At 30.5% G+C, this 26,488-nt stretch overlaps 1 protein-coding gene across 1 annotated transcript in view; it reads right to left on the bottom strand.

The window, feature by feature from the left end:
- The window catches only part of LOC122715576 (CHRNA7-FAM7A fusion protein-like), a 68,103-nt gene that overhangs the window by 30,015 nt on the left and 11,600 nt on the right, over window positions 1–26,488 (bottom strand). Inside the window, exon 2 of the mRNA XM_043937859.1 lies at window positions 17,616–17,725. Within this exon, the coding sequence (XP_043793794.1) occupies window positions 17,616–17,725 (110 nt within the window). The remainder of the gene's footprint in view (window positions 1–17,615; window positions 17,726–26,488) is intronic.

Genomic DNA, 26,488 nt, shown 5'->3' with positions numbered 1-26,488 from the left:
AAAATCAAGTTTCTTGATCGATCTTTGAAATTAACTATTTTTAATAAACAATTATTACACGTGTTTTATATTATTATTTCTTGTTTGATGTTCTTAGAAACATGTTGTAAAACAAATATTATTTTTAACTCCTCGAGCGTTATCATTTGATTCCACAGTGACACGAAATCTTCGCTGTTGTTATTATATTATATTAATCTTTGACATATTTAAATAAAATATCATACAGTGAATTTTTCATTTCGTTTCTAGAAACAGCTCGATCTTCAAATTCAAATTTTCCTATTTAAACATCTATTTCATATTGATAAAGAATACTGAAATAAATTCAATATTTAAATATTCTAATTTATAATAACATATACAATCAATCAATTCTCATCTGCAACTTTTCTAAAAAAAGCTATTAGCCCAATGTTATTCACTTTTTTTACATTGTTATTAAACAAATTTTATTTATAACTTTTAAATCAAAAAGATACTAAGAAAGAAATTCTTACACAATTTTCTTACAAAAATTTCGAATCAAAACTATTTACAAATTGGAAAGAATACTCACATAGAATACTTATAATATACTTTTCAAATTCCAATTCGAAATTCGATCTCGATCTCATAGCTAATCAAACTGAGAATTTTCTTAGTAGAACTATTCCCCATGACCGAGTGGATCCACCTGCTCGAAATATATATCCATCATCCTGACGAATTCAGGGGGATGAATTCCACCTGCTCGATCGTATGCACGATATCTCCGTCACTGTTCGCGCTCCACGGCTCTGAAAACCACTTAATCTTGGTCGGGTGGGGGAGGGGAAGGAGTGAGCGATGGACAGAGGCCGCCAGAATTCGGAATCGCGAGTAACCCGAATCCCGCCTTCCTACACCGATCTAACCCGATATATATATATATAACATCCCAAGATCTCCTGGAAACGATCTCTCAATACCTAATTACTGGAAAGTCATGCGGCCGTGCCTAGCCAAACTGATTTAGGCCTCAATAAGCCGAGGTGCGGTCGAAACCGTGGCCCTCTTTCCTTTGGATCGAGGTTGGCCGCATTCCACTCTGAAAACGGTAATTGAAGTGCCGTGCCTAGACATTGCCGTAGACCCCCCCCCCGTGGCGAAATACTATTTACAGTTCGGCACACGTTTGTCAGACGTTTGACGAGGGGAAATTTATGGAGGGCCTGCGGGAATCCCCGGTATCGAGATGTATACGCGAGGTTTCGGCGGAAATACGTGTAATCAAATTTATGGCGGTATCCAAGGTTCTGGCATGGCAATAGGTGAGATGTAATTAAGCCGGATTTCTGAACTCATTATGAATGTGTTGTTTTTTGAGAGTTGAAGTTTTAAAGGAGATTTAAAGAAGAGAATATATATATATAGCTTTGAGTTTTCTTTGAATTTTTTTTTTATTGCAATAATAATTTTTATATCGAGATGAAGAGTAATTCATTTTGTGAGGGATAAGTTGTAATTGGAATGAGAATTATGTGTTGTTTCTAAAGTGATAATTATTTTGTCATTTTATGATCTTTTTGAGGAAAATAAAAAATGTGAAGATTGAAATTTATTCGTTAATTATTTCTTTTATGAATGATAGAAATTGTTCAATTTTTTTAATTCTATTTGTAAAAAATATCATAAATGGAGAAAGATTCGAAGGATAGAATCAATCAAAATAATTCTTAAACAAAGAATTACTTATATCAGCTCTAAACTTCAAACTATTGTCTGTGAAAATTGTGAAACTAATATAACCTCAAAATTATATCAAAATTATAAATAAAAGAAAATATTTATATCAAATATCATATACTAACTACAATAAACTAAATTAAATTCCAATCTGACAAAATAAATTAAGCTTAACCCGACTGACTTTAAAAGTAAAACAAATAAAAACAATTGTCTAACACAAGATTAATTAAAAACATAAGATAAAATTTTTAAATCTGTCTAGTTAGCAGATTAGACATCCTTCACCTAGAGAGACCAAAGAATTAAAACGAAATCTCAAAATACAATATATAAATATAAACTTATAAAAATAATAAACTTTCAAATCTCCTCCCTAAAGAAAACTAATAAAAAAAAAAACACGAAGAAAGAAGATAAGATTAAAACGTGCGAAAAAACGCAACAACGCGTATAACAGCAATATAAAATATCGCAGCAACGTTGGCCAGAAGGATTAAACTTTTCGTCGACCGCACGACACGAAGGGATAGATAGATACACGGTCCAGATGCACGGCGGGATGGCCGATTAACAGGGCGAAATTTCGGCCCCTCTTTTCGGCCGGTTTCGGGAGATTTGGGTGACCGCATATCGATTAGCAACGGCAATCGAAACGCTGTAAAAGTTTGAGGCATCGGGCGGTTCATTACGCGGCCGCAAACAGGACAGTAGGACATGACGGTTTTCCAAGGAAGGAAACGGAGGGGGAATATACGAGGCAAAAGAGGGAGAGGAGGAGGTCCAGGGATAGGATTTAATCTGCTTTGGCTTGAATTTCAAAATACGCGATGGCTAATGCATATTGCCTTTGGCTCCGTTCCAACTTCCCTATGCGGTCGAACCTCCGCTACTTTTCCTTCCACTCCCCCCCTCCCCCTGATCTCTCGCTCACGCCGACCCTCCCCTCCCCTCTCACTCCCCATCGTCGAACGGACGTAAACTCATTTTGTCATCGCATCAAGCGACCGCGCACAACTCTCCCTACTCTCCTCTTCTCCCCTCCCCTCCTCCTTTTTTTTGAGTTATTCGGTTCAAACGATATTTATGCCGCGTTAATCGGACGGCGATGTGTCCCCTTCACGTGTGTCATCCGACGGACGGTGTTCGTGACGGTGGCCCGAATATCGAGTCGGCGGCACGACCGATCCCGGAAGTCGGTCGTGCGAGATGAAATCCCACCTAAATGGATAACTTGTTCACGGTTACTTCACCCAGAAGACCTGGCGAGAGGCTTCGGCGAGCTCCAACCGATATGGATCGTGGCGCATATTTTCCAAGCTTGCGACTTGTCGAAGGTGGAACCACGACGCGTGTCATTGGACATTCAGATTATGGCGGATCGATTTGCGCGCCGTTTTAAAATTTCATTTATATTTTATAGTAAAGGAAGGAATGGATAATTTGTGTTTAGAGATATATGTCTGAGAAAGTGAATCGTATAGGTAAGAATTTTTAATTAGAGATACACGATGAATCTTTAATATAATATTTGATCTAAATTGAATCGTTGTAAGTTTAAAAATAAGCTTCGACCAATATTTTTGCGTAAGTCTCGTAAATTTTTTATCCATTTGCTTGAATAATCTCAACCTTGAAATAAATAAATATGCGTATTCGAAAAGTTTAATTGATAATTTATTTATATTTTAATTCAATAATATCGTGTTAATGTTATCAATATCGCGTAAAATGTAATAGAAATATTGGTATAATTGATTGTCTGGTTAGCATGCGGACTAGTGATTCATAGAGATCGGGGAAAAATTCGATTAACAGCGATTGAATTGTCCTACCGGGAACAAGCTTAATGTGTTTAGGATCATTTGTTCCGGCCGGAAAATGGCCGGTAATAGTCTCATCAGAGACCATTCTCATCCGGAAAATGCTATGATTGCGTTTTTGCACCCTATGCATCCTGCATGCAGATATACTTCGTTCGGAATAACGTGACTTTTAAATTCTACTTCGTTAGTACTATCAAATTATTTTAGGGAATTTATTTAATTCAAATTTAAAAAAAAAGCTAATAGTAAAATTGTGAAATTTTAATTGTTAACGTAGGTATGATTTTCGATATTTATGTTATATTATCTTTGAAATTTTTTAGAGGGTAAAATTAATTATTTGAAAAAGTTTAATTATTAATTATAATTAAACTTTATTATTAATTATATAAAAGTTATTATATGAATTGTGAAATTCTAATTGTTATGTACGTATGATTTTCGATATTTATGTTATATCTTTGAAATTTTTTAGAGGATAAAATTAATTATTTGAAAAAGTTATTACATGAAAGTTATTATATGAATTGTAAAAAATTCTAATTACGTACGTATGATATTTATGTTATTTTTGAAATTTTTTAGAGGATAAAATTAATTATTTGAAAAAATTATTATATGAAAATCTTAGACAAATTAATTTTCTACAACAAACAAATAATAGATTTAATGGAAAAATTTTTTTAATAACCTTTCTCAATCTTTCTACTCTTATTTAACTTATTTAATCAACTTACTCCGTCGTAGGAAATAAAATGTTTATCTCGAGTTATCACTTCGCTTCATGCAAATCTATAATAAATAAATTGCTTAATAAATTGCTTAAACCACGATTGTTGAGCACGGTATTTATTATATAACATCCACCAGCTCCTCGAAAACGAGTTGAAAAGTTTCTCTTTGAGGTAAACTTCATAATTATCTGGTCACCAAGTTTTTAATTCCCTTCAACGAATTCAAGTTTTTAATGCGTTTGTCCAAAGATTAAAAACTTTTCCATCTACCCTCCCATTTCCATTCACCCCTTCTAATCTTTCACCCCTCATAAACGGCTTAAATACGCGTTAATTCCATACTCCCGTATTAAAAATCACTTATATAAAATTGAAGATTGATGTCAATGGCCGGGTATAAATAAAGGACAAGGGTGGAACTTGGAGAAGAGGGAAAAAAAAAAAAAAAGATTTGAACGAAAAATCCATCCACGTGAGCAAGATAGTTTCGAAAAAATGATAGCCTACGTAACGAAGCCCCCGAGGTCAATAAATCCTGTCACTCGTTAATTCTTTTTTCTCCACTCGTTCGTGTTTACCAAAGTTGCTAGTGGCCTAATTAGCGAATCTCGCGCCGCGCCCCGAACACAAGAGACACAACATCGTCAAACATTGGTTTGCTGACGATGGAACGGAAAATGGAACAAAAGTCGTTTTAACGCTTGCTATGAGGGCTAACCAATTAACGGAATCAACGAATAATTGATGGACGAAACGTCGAAAATTCGTCCTTTTTCGCGAGCGAACGTTGTCTCGTCGAGTCGTTGCGATACTTCATTGTGAAGATTGTTTTCGATTAGTTCGATTTTATTAAGATCGCGACACTATTGGATCCAAGGTATTTGCAAGTTTCAAAGATATTCTCGATTAATAATATTCTCTGGTTATTTAACAGGTTTTAAAATTAATTCTCTTTAACACTAGATTTACGAAATTTGTCAATTTGACGGGTTTTCGATTTTATGCATAAAAATTTTGAATATCCTTAAACATTATATATTGGTTTTTAATGATATAATGCAGCAAATATATGTTTTTATTCTCTGGAACATTTATATTTTATTGTTTCTAAATGTTATATACCTATTTTTACGAAAATCCGTCAATTTTACGGGTTAATTTATATGGATCAATTATTGCGAATTAACAAAAATAAAATAACAATGAATAAGAAAAAGTAACACCAAGCAAATGATGACTGTTTAGCAATACATAACCAAATACATAATCAAACAAGTTGTTTATAATTGTGATATGATAATAAAAAATCCCTTCAACGGTGAATTTTGCAGAGAAAAGAAATTATTTTTGTGAATCTATCTTATTATTTAATATAAAATAAATAGATTTACGTGAGAGATAATTTCAATTATGTTTTGTAAAAAAAAAAATAAGTGCTATTTGGAAGCTTAGCAAAAATTTATTTTCGTAAGTGAAGATTTGAATTTTTCAAGATATTATCAAAACCTCCAAAAAAATATATTTTTTTAAGTTTATATTATTATGGGCAAGTTCAAAAGACATGGAATTGATAAAAAAGAATAATAAAAAAAAATAAGCAGCATAAATGAAGACCAATCTGGATCGGATTCTGATATAAATTACGCAAGCTACGAGGAAGAATTTGACAATATAAACGAAATTGAAGATTCTGACGACAGGGAATGAAAATTATCACAATACCGTAAAAGAAAAAGAATGAGTATTATTTCAGATATTGAAAGCGAAAGTGAAATAAAACATGCTGATAATGAAGAAAATAATGTGAGAGCAGGATCCTATAGATAGCCCCTTCATGTGTTTTATAATTGTTTTTAGATTTGGTAGCCATCAAGCCTGGATTATTATACAAAGAGACCACTGAAGTAAACAAAATTCGAAAGAATTTTCTCTTTCAATTAGCTGAAGAATTGAGCAGTGAGCATCACTATGAACAAAATACTAGCTTCAATTTAGTGTCTGGGGTCTAATTATATTTGCATTAAATCTAACAAGTATCTATGCGGAAAGTATACATCCAAGATAGAGTTTACATGTAAAAAATCTATTGAAGACAATAGCAAATAAAAATTTGTAGATTTTAAATAAATAATTTACAAAAAATTGCATTTTAATATACCTGTCAAAAAGACGGATTTCATTAAAAAAAGGTATATAATATATGTCCGTAAATCTAGTGTTAAAAATAATGATTAATTAAAGATAGCATTAGAGATTATTTAATTTTTAATGATCTTGAAGATTGCGCTATTCTAATTTATTTTTCTCTAGCTTTCCAATAGAAAATTTACAAATTATAAATTGATCGGATCATAAATTATTTTCTCGCAATAAAATAAAATAATCGATTGAATAATATTCAATCGTAATGATTAGATTAATTTTTAATTAAATAACATCTCGAATACATTTCATAAATAAATCATTATATAGAAAAATATAATACAAAACTTCCAAAATATAATTAAATTCTATATAAAAAATATTTACTTCAAGTTCGACTTTTCTACCAAAATAAAGGAGATTTGTACGAAATAATTCTTTGGATTAACGACGATGATATCGAAACGTTAATGAAAAACTTTAAAGCACGATCCAATTACTACATCATCCTAAGACGCGTTGAGTCGTTAACAGAAGTGCAGGAACAATTTTACCTTGCCTTCAATCCCCGCTATTAAACATTAATCTGTTTTCACAGATTCCATTTGCGATGCACGGACGCAAACAATGAAGAATAATCGAATCTAAAACAGCATTGCGCAAACGTTAAGTGTACGATTAAATTGGAAGAAGCGTGTAATTTTAAAGCGACTATAAGTATATATTTAATTTATATATTATATTACGTGTAGTTTATTTTAATTTAATTAATTTAATTCAATTTACACTATGTTTAGTACATTATGTTGTACTATATACTTAAACTATTATCGATTACAACCTGCAACTCTTCGACCAAACTTTTCAAAGATTTGGAAGAATTGAAATCCATCACGATTTACCATAAATTGATTATGCATTAACAGATTAATATTGCACGTGAAGTTAAATTAAAGGAAAAAATTAAAACGCAAGCAATTAAGCATCCAATCTTTCTACGTTCTCGAAATCAATATCTCGCACTAAACATCCGTATTCTCGTCACCATTCGTCGCGAATAATCCATCATCTGATCTGATATAATAATAATTTGAGCGTGCAAGAAGAAGAAGAAGGGAGAAATTGCAGTGTACGATAAATAAAAGGGAAAAGAAAATAATGTTTATTAAATAATGTAAAGAAAAAATTCGCAAAATAATGGTAATTAAATTGGAAGGACGTAGAATTTTTAAAAGCGATTAAATGTATAAATGTTGATGTAAGTAAGTTGGATGTAAGAAACAAGGAAGAAATTGGAATTGGATGGTAAATAGAAAAGAAGGAAAAGGCTCGAATCGTGCCAAGAATCGAAGGTGGTAATTAACCGAGAAAAGAATTTATGAAAATCGTGTTACAGAATATATATATATATAATTTGGAAAGCGTGTTGGATGCAGGCGAGAAATATAGCGATGGTAAATATTCGTTTATTTGTCGGGACAAGCCGGTTGCGAATGAAAAGTCATCGATTGGCATTGTTTATTCGTATGGAAATTAGGGGAAGCGTATTATGCAAATTGTTCGTTTGTATCGGCCAAATATTATGTTGTATCGTGTAATTTAGTTTTCGATGATTTTATAAGGGATTTAATTTTTGTTGAGAAGAAACAAGTGTTGCAAAAATTTATGGATAGATATTTAAACTAATCTCGAGGAAGTATAATAATTTAAAAATTGTAATTGTTCGTTACAGAATTATGACCAGAACGATTTTATTTTAAATTATTATATTATATTATTAAACTTGAAAATAAAAGTACAAAACGTCGATCGAGATTTTTTTTATCAAGTTGTAAGCAATTTAAGTTGGCGTTAAATGAAGTAAGATGAGGATAGAGCGCGTATGGCAGTACGACAGAGATAAAATTAGATCTCACTCTATCTTCATCTCACTTCTAAATCAATAAACTTAAATTGCTTATAACTTGATAAATAAACTTCCTCCAATATTTTGTACCAACTTTTGTTTTGATCTCTGGAATAGATCCTCCAAAGATGTCTCACAAACGTATTAAATATTTTAGGTTAGGTTTAACCTTAACTAAAATATTGGACAGCAGAGCAGAAATGATTAATCATTCTGAGTGAAATATAAATTTCTATTTTGGAAAATCAGTATATATATATATATATTTCTTATTGCTGTAAATCATGTACTATTGTATTATCCCACTCTTCCATATGAATTGATAATGTAAATAGTTTAACGTGACAGCATGGCAGACATTATATGATACAATGGAAAATTAACGCACGCAGTAGCAAATTAAATTACTATTTCACACGTGTAAAAATATGACCACGCTTAAAATAAATAAAATTTCTCCACGTGGGGTTAATTTTACGTTTGTAAAAATGAAAAATTGAATGTCAATGATGTTTCAAATATAATTATCTTTTTCTCATCGATACATTTATCATTTTGCAATAATCGATTTATTCATAAATCAGCCATTAATATTAATAATAATAATAGAAATTATTTTTTTATAAATTATTATTTTATAAATTTTTTATAAATTTATTCATAAATCAGTCATTAATATTAATAACAATAGTAGAAATATAAACGAAACCGTAAAGTTACTTAAAAATTTTTTAGAAACAAACTACGCTTATTTTCGCTATAATCAATCAATTACATTAAGATGGATGAAATTTCATCTCTTTCGTGTATCTTCCATTCATTTGGATAAAACATTATCATAGAAATAAATTATGAATCAGATACATACGTATATTTCAAACACCGTTATCTTGCACATGCACGCATTGTTATAATTCAACTGCTTGTAATTATTTATTATAGACGAGTAAGTTTATGCAACGTTCTTACAAAAGAGATGCGAAACTAGATAAATTCTGCATCAATTTTTAGTTTAGACATCCGGTATGCGGTAAGTTTATACCTCGCATCACAATTCTGTACACGTACGTAAGATTTCCTTTACACGTACACAATTCCCAACATTTGCATTTTACTTTCTTTGCTTTATCTAATTTAAAGAATTTTTCCCTCATATTCCGCTATTATTTAATTCTTTTCTCGCAAATTTTTTAATCGATTAGAAACCTCTTACTTTCTTTTAAAATAAATAATATTAAATTGTCCTGTATACAATAAATTGTCGTTTTAAAAATTTATTTGCAATCGAAATAATCGTTAACTATACGAACAAAATCAAATTATCACGATTGATAAACGATTTCAAATACGTAACGAAAGCAATAATAGAAAATGTTAAATAATGTAATATACATTCGTCAATATTCTTTTAGTACTTAATAATCAAAAAATTACACAATATTTTTACTGCAGAATTTGTTAAATCTGGTAAAATCTTCGAGAAAAATCGGATCACAAAAATTAATCGTTGAACAAACTTTTTTAATTTGCAATAGAGGCAAAAAATTTGAATTGGAATTATTCCCATTTTTCTTTCGGAATAATAATAAAAAAAAAAAAAAAAAAAATGTTTGAAAATTTTTCCTGCCAAGTCGATTTCGCTCTTTCCACCCCCCTTTTATTGGAATTATTAATCCCTTGATATCCCTCGATTAATCGTTTCTCTCGAATATATACCGATCTGTCGATTTATTCAACAAAATTACCGATCGTACCAGATTCTCGAAACCACGAACGTATGATAACGTATACACGTGCGGCACGTACGTTCCGATCAGTATAGGATACGTGAGGTAACAGCTCGACTCCAACTGAAATATCCTCACGTGAAATTTGATCACGTTGCAGCGACCAAAACGATGACAATTTTATTTTCGTTTTACCTATAAATTGCTCGTCACTTAAATGAAAATACCAATATGTGAAATAGAGTTATGGACCTACGCTCGTCGAGTCGTTTCTTCTACAATCGAGTGAATATCGATCGAGCGAAGAATGCGCATCTCTCCCTTTTACAAGCAATTTAGATAGAATTTAATAGGAGCGAGAGAGAAAGAGAGAGAGAGAGAGAGAGGAGGGGACGCAACTTTGGAAAGAAATGAAAGAAAAAATCTTTCGCATAATTAGCAGAATTTTTCAAATTTGAATAAATTTGCACAGAATTGTAACGGAAGCAGATTTGGCTTATTTTTTATTGGATTTGGAACTAAATTTCCATCCAATACTGAACTTTTTTTAACATGGATTATGAATGAAAAATCGATCAGAAATGGAGGATCTGTATCCCTTTTACAAAAACAAAATTCTCATTGTTACTCATCCATTTCTTTTTTATTAATCACATACGAGTCCATTTATATTGTAAAATTAACACTGTATTTTTACACGTAAACTCTATTACTCATAATTTACTGTAAATAAACAAAATTATCCAAATAATGTTATTACTTGCACTTGGCGAAATTATATTGAAACAATGCAAACATCGTACTTATAAATACACACGGCAGGTAATCCGTTTGGCAAATTGTGTCTCATTCTCGCAAGGAGCGAGATCGTTTATTTTTTGTTGTTGACACCCTCGCATTTATTTTGCAGGGGAGAAACTTACTTTATTATAACACGCGATACCAAGCTTATCCCGTTACTTTTAACAACACGATAATTGACAGCCGTGTTTCAAATTTATTTTAATTAATTACGGGGATTTAAAAATTTATTTAACCGCGCGATGCATTGCCAAGGAATATAAACCGTGCTGTCGTTGTTTATTACTTCAATTCAATTTTTTTTTTTTTAAACGGTCAATTAATTAGCAATGCCAATTTTCTGATAAAATTACTGAAATTTATATACACATTGTGCAATTATAAAACTCGTTGGATAAAAACGTGTTATACAATTTTTTAGTTACAGTATTTTAATTATAATAATTATAATAATTAATTTAATAAATATAATAATTATAGTAATTTAATTATAATAAATATAAAAATATATAAATATAAATTTTGTTTCGAGATCATTGCTAAGGAGAAACTATCCAAAGATAGATCAATAATGATCTTCTACCCCGTTCCAAATTTTATTACATCTTTTTTCGTTAAACTGTTTACGCGCTATTATCTTCGACACAAAAGAAACTCAACACTCGGCGAAACGTTTACAAACTTGCGGGCAAAAGCTGGGGCAGAGAAGTTAATAACAGCGGTGTACGATTTCTGGTTGCCAAGATGCCAAAACCGTTTCAAAAGCTGCATCGTGGGATAGACGGAAACAATGCAAGGAGGAGTAAAAAGCGCGAAAAAGTCTGACGACGACGCGGAGAGCCGAGTTGGCCACACATTAACGTTTCGAATAAAGCTTAATTTCAATTAAATTCGATCGAAAATATCCAAATAAAATTTCAATCGTCTCCGTTAAAATATCTCGTTTAAATATTTAAACGAGAAAATAAAAAAGAATATAATATAATATAAAAAAATCTCGTTAAATCATATTCATTTATTTCATCATTATTATCCACTTCCCACCCGAATGAAATCGCTCGTTATTTACAATATCACTTTCGGTAAATTGAGTAAAAAAATTTCTCGCCTCCCTCGACCGAGTTAAAATAATAATTCTCTCCTAATCTTCGAATTAATCATTTCGAATCGCTTTGAGGCGGCTTTTTATCCTCAACCCCGTCCTCCAACGTTCCTCTACGTATATACCACGTCCGTTTCTACCGGAAGTGAATCACCACCGCCTCTTTCGAACCACCGCGCCTTAAAACCGAACTTTTTAACTTTCGACAAATACCGGAGCCGATACATTGCCTACTTAAAAACAATAGGGGCAACGCCGCAAGCGTTTTCCGACAATATATTTCCCCGCGCAGAGGGGGAGAAGAAAAGGAGAAGAGGAAGAGGAGGAGAAGGAGGAAGATACTTTTCCTGATTCTCTTTAAATGGTGGCGGTGGCTTTGTTTTTAATGCGACTGACCCACTTGGCCCGGCGTCCCACTTTTGCCCCACATACCACCACTTCTGATAGTTCGGAATTTAGATCGTTCTTAACGGATCGGCTGTCTCGATAAACTTTTTTCTCTCTCTCTCTCTCTTCCTTTCCTATTTCCCTCTAGCCACCCCAAATGAATCTGACGTTCGACAGATCCGTCCGTCGAAAAAATGGTGTAAAAATTGGGGGAGATGACAGATGAAAGGGGGGGAGGAATGATTTTTGATCCTCTTTGGTCTTTGGCTTTATTGTTTTCGGTTTTCGCTTCCCTATTTTCATCGCGTTGCGATTTCTGGATAACAGGGAGGATTCTTCTTCGTTGACTTTTGGAATTGTGACAGAGTTTTGAGATGAAAATTATTTAAGGGCGAACGAACTTGCGTTTGTTCATCGATGAAAATGTCGATATTTATCTTTTAGCAACACTTTTATAATGATTGCGTAAAGTTTTTATAAATTATGAAAGTTTATGATGAAGTTTATCATGGCACTTGCGTTACAAGAACGTAGAAAGAAAAAATCAGAATGATATAATTATTTCCTTATAACGAAGAAGAGCTTGCTTTTCGTCTTTTCAATTTTATGGACAGTTTTTTCGATAAAATTTTAAATGTATTTTAAAATATATCTTCTTTAAACTTTTTTAAATCCCTATTAAATCCAATTTATCGAATGTCTACGAATAAAACGAATAAAAATTTATAATTTCTTATTTCCTCGTTTAAAATTATTTCTACTGGAATTACTGAAAAAAGTCTCATCCCTAACTCTTGATTCTTATTCCATAATTTCCCATTCTCTTTTCTACACTTTTAATCCCAATACTTATAAACAAGAATATACATAACCACACCGATCGATATTTCACACGAGCATGCATTATACTCGATATACAACACCTATCGAATGGATCAACATTGCAACTTTACCATCCGTTCAATTGCAAAAACAGGAGTACAAAGAAGCGTACACGTGGAACAAAATCGCGAGAAACCTCGCAATATATATATATGCATCGAACGTGCCGCAACGTAATAAACGAGAACGTCTGGTTCTTGGTCGGTTGAAAAGTGGAGCACACGAGGAACGCGGCGGCGTGACGAGGCGACAAAGCGGCTAATTGATCGATCCTCCATTCACCCGCGCGACCATCTTCGAGAACGATCGGTGTTTAGCGCCAAGATTAACATTGGTCCCTGCGTTTGAGGCCAATTGTACGGCGGAAGTTGGCCAACGACCATTTAAATCTATGGCGGCTGCTACCAACCCTCCCGCCGATCTGTTATAGAAATAATGTTGTGATATTGTTGTGAAATTAATAGGAGGAGGAGAAGACACCGGTGTGCAGGGGAAATTTTGGAAATAAACTCTAAACTAAAACAACGCTGAAACTCGTGTAATGTACGATATATTAATAGGCGGTGGGTCTGAAGAAGTAGTGATGGAGATGAGTGTATCGCGAGTGGGTTCAAGGATCGATTCGAGTATTTTTTAAGAAGAGGAGCAGAGTTTTATTACGGATATCTTTAAAATATTTTCGAATAAAATCTTTCTTAATTAAGAGAAATTTTGGAAATAACAACGCTGAAACTCGTGTAATGTACGATATATTAATAGGCGGTGGGTCTGAAGAAGTAGTGATGGAGTTGAGTGTATCGCGAGTGGGTTCAAGGATCGATTCGAGTATTTTTGAAGAAGAGTTTTATTACGGATATCTTTAAAATATTTTCGAATATTTCGAATATTCGAAAATCTTTCTTAATTAGGAGAAATTTTGGAAATAAACTCGAAACAACGCTGAAACTCGTGTAACGTACGATATATTAATATCGGCGGTAGTGATGGAGTTGAGTGTATCGCGAGTGAGTTCAAAGATCGATTCGAATATTTTTTGAAGAAGAGGAGCAGAGTTTTATTACGGATATCTTTAAAATATTTTCGAATAAAATCTTTCTTAATTAGGAGAAATTTTGGAAATAAACTCTAAACAACGCTGAAACTTAATAACGTAATATACGATATATTAATAGGCGGTGAATTTGGAAGAGGTAGTGATGGAGTTGAGTGTATCGCGAGTAGGTTCAAGGATCGATTCGAATATTTTTTGAAGAAGAGGAGTAGAGTTTTATTACGGATATCTTTAAAATATTTTCGAATAAAATCTTTCTTAATTATTGTAATTTTTACGATACGATAGTTTCGATATCGTAAATTAAATACTGTTTCTTTTTTGAATAATTACAAGTAGAAGAATTAAAATAAAATTCTATTTTTCTTTTATCTTCACAATTTGAGTATTATTTACAAAAGATTCGTTTCATTTCAATATCGAAATATTTATAAATATTATTTTGAAATTGTTAAATATTCATTCTCAGATTCAGATATTACCAACTCGCCGGCCATTTATAACTTTATTCATTATATTACAAATATAATATTTGTATTTCAAATTCCCTTTAATATTCTGAAACTATCTATTATAACTTGCTTTCATCGGTTTCTCGAAAATTACAAATCAAACCAGGATAAATTCCATTTATTTCCACACGTGGAAACTTTCTGCCGAAGGTTGTTTATTAAACGATTAAATATTAATTAAACAGCAATGGTTGCAACAAAAAGTTCGTTGTTCAATTTTACCTAAATTGCAATCGTTATTAAAATCTCACCGTTAAACAAAACTTCAATGTATCATATAAACTTCTCCTCAATCTCTTTCTCTACATTATTATTTCCTTTCTTTTGCAAAAAAAAAAAAAAAATTAACTACTAATAATAATAATTCGACATCATCTAAAAACAATATATACAACGCGTTGTTCAGAGACGAATGAATAAGACAATGTCAATCTTCGAGTCTTGGGCGATTGTAATGCAAATAACGTAAACACTTTTGAGATGATAGTTGGACGAGATTGAATTTTCATGCAATTAGTTACGTGTTCCTTATGCATGATCGATTAAAGGCAGATATGGATTTCGTAGGGTTCTGAGGAACGTTTAATAGATTGTCGACAGAGACGGTTTCTAAAAGTGAATCTGTGACCTGGCACGATATTACGTAGCTACGCGTTAATATCGGTTCTCCCGTACATACACACGTAATTATGTATCGGTGTCCCGTAAACATGTGGCCGTGCGTTAAATAATGCAGGGAAAATAGTAGCCACTGTTGGAATTAAAGTGGCGTTTATATTAATGAGACCGATTAACAATTATCAGTATGTTATTAGTCAATGTTAATATGTGTACAATCAATGCGTGTCCTCGAAATAATCATAACACTGTTTACTGTTGATTAAATAATTTATATTTCGGTTCGAATTTCTGAATCATCTATCTTTTGTAAATTATTTGGAATAACACTTGTATATATATATTTTTTTTTTTTTTTTTTTTAGTTTCTAAGATTATTTCGTACGAGAATAATTTATATATATGTGTTAATATGATATGTAAATGATAAGTAGGAATAAAAATTAATTTTATAATTCTAATGTTGATTTGTTGGTATTAGTATTGAGTGTAAGTTAGGCTGAGGAGATTTAAATATTTAATTTTTGACATTATTTGATATAAGAGTGATTGATATGTAATATTTGTTCAAATGTATTATAAATTATTATAATTAAAATAATGTAATGTATATGTAATTAAAATGAGAGTAATTGAAGGAATTTAGATATCTACTTTCAGCTTTTTTAATTTCTAACATTATTTGATACAAGAATAATTGACCTGTTATATTTATTTAAATATATTATGCATAATGATTATATTTAAAAAAATTAATAAATAATAGGATTTATATATAATATATTATTCTAATGTTGGTTTGCTTAGTTCAATTTTAATACTTAAGCTAAATACTGCTACATTTAATACAAATTTGTTTACAAAAAGATACTTGGAAAGTAGCTAATAGATTCAATATATCAGATAAAATTATTTAAAATAATTAATTTTAAAATAGTCAACGGAGAAAAGATATTGAAGTTGTATGCAAACAATTAATCAAACGATAATTTATTTTCAAGGAAGCTTTTCTCAAAGAAGAATAGACAGGACATTGCACCAACAATTAGGCAAATCGATTAGTTAATCTATTGACATGTTCCACGATCCTATCCTAATTCTGTGTTGATACTGGATAGGGTCAATTACGAAAACATGCTTACGTAATCCATACTTCCAATTTACATACACTAGTACCAGCATCTGGTGCAACTTACTAAATATGCTAAGAAATTTGGCGATAGTATATCAGCAAGTAAACGTGTATATGCAAAACATTATCCACTTTACGTGGATAGGAAGAGAACTTACTCTATCCATAACACGTAGTCTCTTTTGTGTGTTAAAAAAGAAGAATCATTGCCACTTCCTTTTCCTTAAATGTGTATATTTTTTAAATTTGTAAAATGCTTATATTATATAGATTTTACAAGAAAATTTTAATTTTAATAAAAATTTGTGTATTATATATAAATGTAGATCAATTCTTTATTCAATGGAAAATCTCTTTGAGAAGATGAATTCCTTTTCGTTATTTCTTTATGATTTAAAATTTTGTAACCTTATCTTATATTATTACAGAGTTCATGTAAAAATTTTTATGACTGACTATATATTTAAAAATCCTCAATATTACTTTTTTTTAAATATATTCAATACATTTTCATAAAATATATATATATATATGTATACTTTTGGTGTTGATACTGAAAGAAAAATCCTGTCTAAATTATTTAAGAAAATTTTATTTCTTGCTGTATAAACGAAGTAGTCACAGAAATTGATATCAATGAAGTTTGAATAAAGTTTATCCTAGAGAAAAGAATTTTTATTTCTAGAACTCGAGAGACCAGAAATGAAATTTCTTTCTTTTATTTATAGAAAGATTTCACTGAAAACAAGTTTTTACAAGTTATAAAATAAAATCAATAAATATTATATAAACAGTTTATTATGAAATGTTAATGCATTTCTTCTTATGTTGAGATATTTATAGATTTACATTTCAATTTATTAAAAAATATAATATAATTTCAATATAACCACGTTAAAAAGAAAGAAAGAGAAAATACACGTATTAGATTTATTTCAAAAACGATATTTAAAAGTATGGATAAGAAAAACTTACGTAAGCTTTGTGAAAGATATTGCAATGTCCGAAATACCTTTATTTATGAGCATGCATGATATAAAACAGAATCTACTATGAATATTAAACAGATGAAGGCAGCGTTAAATTACCTGTTATACATGAGAACGTCAGGCTTCCAAAGTCTGTGTGGTGGGATCCTGAGGTCTCTCACTCCCCCATAATCTGACACATTCCATCTCATGTTCACATCATTCCATTCCTGTAATTGAAAAAAACTTATTTTAAAATATCTCTTAGGAATTTTTCATCATATCAAATCACTGATATTATGCAATCCATTATACACTTTTTGTAAAATAATAAAATTGCACGTATAAGGAATAGTAAAATGATATTTCAATAAATATTAGAATTTATAAAGCATTTTAATATATTTGTCCTTTTATTTTATTTCTACTTTACAGTATTTTATCTGCTATTTTCATCTTTTTCCTTTTTAACATATCGTTGTATGGATTAGAAAAGATTCTAATTTTAAATAAAGGAAAAATAATTATTTAAGTAATTAATTAAATAACGATAATTAATTTTCTCTGTTTTAACAATTAAACTTTATCCTTTTAAATTTATATTAAATTTTATTAATCCTTTATTAAATTTAAAAATTTGTAAAACATTTATATTTATTCTCTTTTTTATACTATTGTATCTTTGTTCCCTTTTATTTATTTCATATCATTATATGTAAGTTTTAAATAAAAAAAAAATTTCTCATTTCTCTTTATTACAATTAAACTTTTATCTTTACCTTTATCCTCTTTAAATAATTTAATGAAATTTCGATGTTTTATTACTCTTTTATTCAAATTTTTTTCACGATATTAAAAGAAAAACGGGAGCGACGTTACATAAAATTCATTTTAAGAAATATATTTTTTAGCTGCTTGTAACTCTGTTAAACAACAATAGTTTGCCCTTTTTTCGCATAGACCATGCACTGTCGATTCCATGGTGCTAATATCTTTTACAGGCAAGCTTTCGTGAAAATTTTCCAGACTTTCGCTTAGAGTTTGCGCAACTTTGCGGAAAATACGAGGCGATTTGGCAAGTTGCAAAGTTTTGGCGGTATTCTTTACTTTGTTACTTCGACCTTTACTAGCCAAGACAAGTAAAGATACGAACAGTTAACCGGCAAGGCTACATTATAGTATGCTATCGATCCATTAGGATGTTTTTGCGAACAGCAAATTTAACGGTTAAATGAAATCATGTTTATGGTTGACGTGTTTAGCCAGTAGATTTATTTATGTATTTAAATACTTTTATTGTTCAGAATTTGAAGTGATTAATTTTAAATTTTTGTACATGGTTTTTTTTCATTACCAAAAAATGTATTATTTATTATTATTGAAGAAAATGTGAAAATTTTTGTTAGAATCTTATTTTAAGTTTTCTAAGTTAAAAATACACATGCTTTATTTATTTTCAATCTTTGATTCCTAAATTTGTATTATTAATCATTGCAGTTTATTATTTATTTAATTTCATTTGACAGACATATCATTTTTAATATAATTAATTATACATATTATATTTATAAAAGATTGAAGTACTTTGATTAAATGAATATATTTCTAATCTAAAATATATTGTTTAATAGGATAAAGAATAAAATTACTAAACTGTGAATATCTGTGCAATGAAATTTATATATATATATATATATATATATATATATTTTTATGAAAGACAAAAAGACAGAAATGGAACTGAATCAAAGATTTATTTCTTAAGTATCATAATATATATACTACTTTTTATTCTATGTCTTTTTATATATCATTGCATTCTCTAAATATATAAAATGACACGAATCATTAAAAGATTCTTCAATTTTTACGAATTAAAGAAATCAATTATTTTTCACAAATAATTTTTCTTCCACTTAATTAAAATGTTCGAGGTATTTCGACGATTATTATATATAAACGAAGAATTATTATTATATAAAGAAAAGAAATATTTTCACCATCCTCCATATCATAACAAATATAATCATAACAAAGAATGAGCGGAAGAGATCTGACAATGAGTGAAATCGACACTCGTCGAGTATTTGTCCGCAGGAATGCCCGATCTGTTTCGTGCAGGCCATTAGATTCACACCCATTAGTCACCAACTCCCGATTGATTAGCCACTGATGGAGTACACCGGCGGATAATTAATAATGGCCACTGTGCTCGATGGTTTACGTGGCACGCATAGGCCGTTTATTATATATCCATTTCCACGCGCATAGGTGTGTGGAAGGTCGACAGAGAGAACCACACTTCTATTATAATGAAATTGGTTCACAATTGATGTACCCCCAGGTTAAAATCTCCTTTTGTGCATCAATTACACAATTCAAAGCCGTCAATACGAAGAAAGGAGAACGTATCGAACATGGCGTGTAACAAAGCTGATATTTCGATTATCAGCGTTAATTCGATATATCGCAAACGAGAATTCGATTTTTCGTGCCAAAAAAAAAAAAAAAAAAACGTAAGGAGAAATTAAAAATTTTATCATAGAAACGCACATGGGGGATAGAGATAGAGATAGATAGATAGATAGATAGATAGAGAGAAAGAGAAAGAGAGAGAGAGAGAGAGAGAGAGAGAGAGAGAGAGAGAGAGAGAGACACGTAAGTGAAATGAATTTTTGTTTCATCCGGATATCTCGATCGATTGCCGAGATATAACGATTCGAAGTTACCACTTAACATGGCGCGGAGATTATGAATGGGCCCGTGACCCAGTGACCTACATTATTTTCTGGAAACGCGTACTACGTTCTTTCTGGAATTACGTCTGTCGCTTGTCTGGAGTTTGGGATAGGTCAGTGAAAGGAGGCGCGAGCGAGAGGTTCGAGTAAGCGATTAAAAATTATACTTTTCTTTGCACGACGATATCTCGGGAACCGGAAGTCGTATCGAGATAAAGAGGAAAGCGTTTTAAAGAGTAAGGTTCCGCGTTTCTAATGATCGTTCGTTCGTTGCCCGGAAATAATTATCTTCCGAGTTATAGCGGTTCAAGTTTTTTCTAATTTTAATAGGATTTAATCGGTAAATTGGAAATTATCGTTCTCTTTACATGACGATATCTCAGGAACCAGAAATCGTATCGAGATAAATAAAAATAGGTTTTAAAGGGGAAAATTTCGCGCTTACAATTGTCTTTCATTCGTTAAGCAAGAATCATTATTTTTGGAATTATGGCGGTTTAAAGTTTTCATAATTTTGATAGGGTATAATCGAATTTTTATGTATTTTTATTTTTATATAATTGTTTTTATTTTTATATAATAATTAAATTATACGATGAATATGTTTGTTTTTGAAGGAATATTTCTTACAACAATTTTATGAATGATACATTATGATTTAAAAAAGCCATTTGGAGTTGAATCTTTTTTTAATCGATTGGTTTCGTGTTTGAATTAATTAATTAGACAACTTTTGTGAATTACATTATTTTTGAACGTTTCTAACCTAAATTTTGAATATAAATTTTGTATATTTTTATGTGAAATATATATAAAATATACAAAATTTACTCTGAATATTTGCTGTATGTAAATTGATTAAACGTATTTTTCTAAATTATTTTAATAATACGAAGAGACAATATTCTCCCCTCTCTCTGGATCTTTTATTTAGGGAATGCATTACAAAGCATGGATTAGGTTATTTACGAGAAAACCGAGAAATCCGTTCCTTTGAAATGGAGACGAACCTGCTGCAGATCTTGTCGACGAACAACGAAAACGAATTTTCTGAGAGTGTCGTCAGGATGAGGAGAAAGGCCGAAATAAAAGAAGAATCGAATGAGAAGAAGGTCGTAAAACAAAAACTGGAGAAATTTCCACCAAAATGCTTTTTGATCGATTCACTTAATGCTAAGTGAGAAATCTACCTATCCTCGCGGGACCTGGCCCGGACACATTTTTCCAGTTTTCAACTTGAACGATCAATCTTGCAAACTAGAACTTCCTTCGACAAATAATCAATTTCTTTGAACACGAATTCTAAATTGAGAATTCAACTTATTTTTTTAAAAAATTTCATGATTTTTTTTCAATATTAGAAATTCAAATTATCCTTAACTTTTACAAAGGATCGTATAAATATTTGGATATCGAAATTTTTAAGTTTGAAAATAAAAAAAAATTGTTTTAAAATGTTTTAATAAACTATTGAATATTTCTAAAAAGGAGCGAGAAGAAAATGAATTTTTTTGTCACAAAAATGTTTAAATATTTAAGAAAATTTAAGTTAAAAGGATTTAAATAACAATTTTTAATAAAAGGCCAAATATGGGGTATTAAAAATTATATAATTAAGATTTAAAAAAATTTTTCTTTTCTGTAATACATATAATATTATAAATATATAATTACTAAAAATAAATAATTTGTTGATTGAACGAAAAACAATAATAAACAGTTAGTTTATTATTATTATAAGAAAAATTTGTTATTATAAGAATTTATTATTATTATAAGAAAAATAACGAATTCATTTAAAATAAAAATAAATTCACAGAATTCAATTTGATGATATAAAAATTTTCACTTTTCTTCCAGCATTTTTCTTAATTTTCATTTTATAATACACTTTGATATATTTTTATTCAACGTGTAGAACATGCAAGACAAAGTATTATATCAAATATATTTTCATGATTCACCAAGAAAAAGATACGGATAAAGCTGATTGTCTTACATAAATCACTTTGACCAAAATTCCAAGCAAGAAAAGTACACAGAGTAATCCTGAACCTAAATCTATTACCATACAAGAGTCTTCCACTCTCGACGTATCGTATACGTTCTTACTTAAAATCCCTTCCCTCCCTAATAAAATACCAAATTTCCAATGGTCCACATCTCATCGATATTTGCAGACAATTCGAAATGTAAATTGAACGGGATGATAAGGAAACGAGGTGACTAAAAATAAATAATTTATTGATTGACCGAAAAACAATAATAAACAATTAAAAAAAATAACGAATTCATTCAAAATAAAAATAAATTCACAGAGTTCATTTTGACGATATAGAAATGTTCAACATTTTTCTCAATTTTCAAGCAACAGTTTATATCACCACAAAAGATTTTCATTTTCTAACACATTTTGGTATATTTTTATTCAACGTGTAGAGCACAAAAGACAAAGTATTTCATGATTCACCGTAGCCAGAAGAAAAATATAAACCTGATTACCTTACATAAGTCACTTTGACCAAAAATCCAAGCAAAAGAAGTACACAGAATAATCCTGAACCTAACCTCTACTCTCGACGTATCGTATACGTTCTTATTTAAAGTCCCTTCCCTCCCTATATAATAAAATACCAAATTTCCAGTGGACCACATCTCACCGATATTTGCAGACAATTCGAAATGTAAATTGAACGGGATGATAAGGAAACGAGGCGACGATTCAAAGCGCACGAATTAGGTAATATAAATGCGGCCGGGCACGCGAAAATCCCGAGTTTAATGATTTCCATGCCCGATCCACCTTTCCCCCCCTCAAGGATAATTCTAAAAGTTTGCCCTAATTTTCGGCAAGGAACGGTCACGATCTCAACCCTTGCAATATTCATAAACATAAAACTCGGAGTGGCCCCTCGGATTCAATTCGAATCACGACACCCGTTTCCTCCCCTCTCATTCGTCCCCCTCGTCGATCGGCCACTGGGGACCTAATTAAAACGCTTGACCGATTTTCCTTGGTGGAAAATTCGCTCCAAAATCGAGCCAACGTCACCCTTTGATCGAGCAAGATCATTCTTCGATTATCATCGAAGAAACTTTTTGGAGAATAAAAATTATAGTAGCAATATTTTAATTGTATTTTCTGTATAAAATACAAACGCTTAACCGATTTTCCTTGGTGGAAAATTCGTTCAGCGATCCAAAATCGGGCCAACGTCATCCCTTGATCGAGCAAGACCATTCTTTGATATAAAATATTTTCTGTATAAAATACAATTAAATTTTTCTATATAAAAATTTTTTTATCGAACCAACGTCACCCCTTGATCGAGCAAGATCATTCTTCTACCATGATTATCATCGAAGAAATTTTTTGGAGAATAAAAATTATAGAAGCAATATTTTAATTGTATTTTCTATATAAAATACAATTAAATTTTTATATTAAATTTTATATAAAAATTTTTCTATCGAGGCAAAATCGAGCCAAAATCGAGCCAACGTCATCCTTTGATCGAGCAAGATCATTCTTCGATCGTGATTATCATCGAAGAAACTTTTTGGAGAATAAAAATTATAAAAGCAATATTTTAATTGTATTTTCTATATAAAATACAAACGCTTGACCGATTTTCCTTGGAAAATTCACTCAGCGATCTAAAATCGAGCCAACATCACCCTTTGATCGAGCAAGATCATTCTTCGATCGTGATTATTATTTCGAAGAAACTTTTTGGAGAATAAAAATTATAGAAGCAATATTTTATAATTGTATTTTCTATAAAATATTCTATAAAATACAATTAAATTTTTCTATATAAAAATAATTTACTTCTTCGCTTGCTTATTTGCAAACAAATTTTTTCTTTTTCCTTTTTTTTGGAAATTGGTTTTATTCATTTACAAATGATATTAAATGACGTAAACGTAAAAATTTCGAATTATTCGAGGTAAAATGATAATTCTATCGAAATTCGTAGCTTCTGTATTATTATTGCTATAGAATCTTAACTTCAATCGTTGAAATTTCCTCTTCGAATCGTAAATTCGGATTTTTCGCGCCTGGCATAGATTCCAACGTTTATTGATGTTACAAAAAAAAAAAAAAAAAAAAAAAAAAAAAAGAAAAAATTTCGACGAGGATTTACCAGGCACGTCCGCGTAAATTCGTTCCTGAGAGGGGGCTGGGAATCTTAGCAATTTCGATTATCGCCGCTTCGAATCCGAACTATTCCGATCGTTCGTTCCGTGGAACGCGAATAAGATCAACAGATTTGTCATTTGGATTCATCGGCATACCGATTTGTCGTCCTCCATTTTGGAAAGATTGTACTTCGGTAGATCGAGGACACTGCGAGTTATGGCTGCGTTCCTCGTTATTCAAGATAAATAGGAAACTAATTTGAAAAAGGAACTAACGAAGAACAATGATTGGAGAAAAAAAGTAACTTAAAAATTTTTATTATATCTTGATCCTCCTTTACGATTCTGTAATCTCTTGTTTGTACACTCCACGAGTGTCTCATTCTACGCATCAATTATAATTGTATAATCTATTATAATTATATATTATAATTATATATATATATATTAATATATATTAATAGTCAGACAATATATATTAATATATATTAATATATATATAATCTATTATAATTATACATTATAATTATAATTGTGTTAATCTATCTATTTAATTCCATATATTTTACAATGTCTTCTTGTTCCATTATAATTGTCTGACTATCTATATTAATATATATTAATATATATATAATCTATTATAATTATATATTATAATTATATATATATTATAATTATAATTGTGTTAATCTATCTATCTAATTTCATATATCTTATAATGTCTTCTTGTTTTATTATAATTGTCTGATTATCTATATTAATATATTATTATTCTTGTTCCATTATAATTGTCTGACTATCTATATTAATATATATATTATAATTATAATTGTGTTAATCTATCTAATTCCATATATTTTATAATGTCTTCTTGTTCCATTATAATTGTCAAACAACGATCAATCTAATCCGATCATAATTGTCTTAATTTATTTGTCTGATTAGAATTCTTCTAGTTGATTAATCTTTATCTTTTTTCTATACTCGCCTTGCTTCTTTGTATCTGAACGCGTTTTATCTTGATCCACTTGTATCTGATGGATCTGTTATCGTTCTTATTTAACTGTAACTAACCTATTCGACTCGTGCAATCGTTATTGACACGTTCTACTTGTCCATCATAATTATAAACCTTCTACTTAACTGATCACAATTGTCTTGATTCACTTGCCACTTGTATGACGATTCTTTTATTCCATGTGAACGTGATTGCCTCTTCTTGCTACAATCGTTTAACCTGTCTCTCAAGATAAATGGAATAACGTTTTACTATTATCCTTCTTGATCTTAAACCTCTATTTAACTATTTGTAATTTATTTGATAAAATGAAGATTTTATTACACTTGTTAAGAGACAATTAACGATACATAAATGAGAGAAAAATGTTCATATTTTCAATTCACGAAAATCGAAGGCAATCGATATTTTGTTAAATTCGAATAGCAATTATTTGATAGAATATTGAAAGCAAGAACTTGCTAATCCCAAGATACCATCGCTATTAACAGTCGACGCCAATTATAAAATTCACGGAACATTAAACGCTTGTTTCTTCCCTCTAATCTTCTTCTTGCGATTCGAATCCATGACTGACTCGTAGCGTCCAATAAAAGCTGAGGGAATCAACGAACTGTGACTAACAACTAGTTGTACCACATTTTCGCGTGATTTAACTTTTGATTAGCAAAACTGGTCGTCTTCCAAACTTTCAACTCGATCGAGAAACTTTCAACTTTAACAAACTGAATCAGAACTGATGCAGATCTTTACTAATACAAAATATTAAAACTCACGTTATTTTTATCATTCAAATCGAATCACTCATTGGAAAATGGAAAAATTATTCTTGACTCGAATTTTAAAAGTTTATTTGTTCATTGATTCGTGAGATTTCTCATAATTTGATTAATTCGTCATCGTCGAAATCGTGTTTCTAAAGTATCATATTATAAGAGAATTAACCTCATAATCATTTTCCAAGTTTTTACTTCTCCTCTGCTCAGTTTACTTTCCATTCATAATTCATACGTGCACGTTTCTCTCTTTAGTTGCGTTAAAATATTATTCGTTGTACAATCAAAGAGCAATATTACAGGCGAAGAGAGAGAGAG

This window comes from Apis laboriosa, unplaced genomic scaffold, assembly GCF_014066325.1.
Source record: "Apis laboriosa isolate Shangri-la unplaced genomic scaffold, ASM1406632v1 scaffold38_cov145, whole genome shotgun sequence".
In the NCBI taxonomy this organism is placed as follows: Eukaryota; Metazoa; Arthropoda; class Insecta; order Hymenoptera; family Apidae; genus Apis; species Apis laboriosa.
Note: the sequence above shows the minus strand (reverse complement) of the source record. Positions and strands in the feature narration are given on the sequence as shown.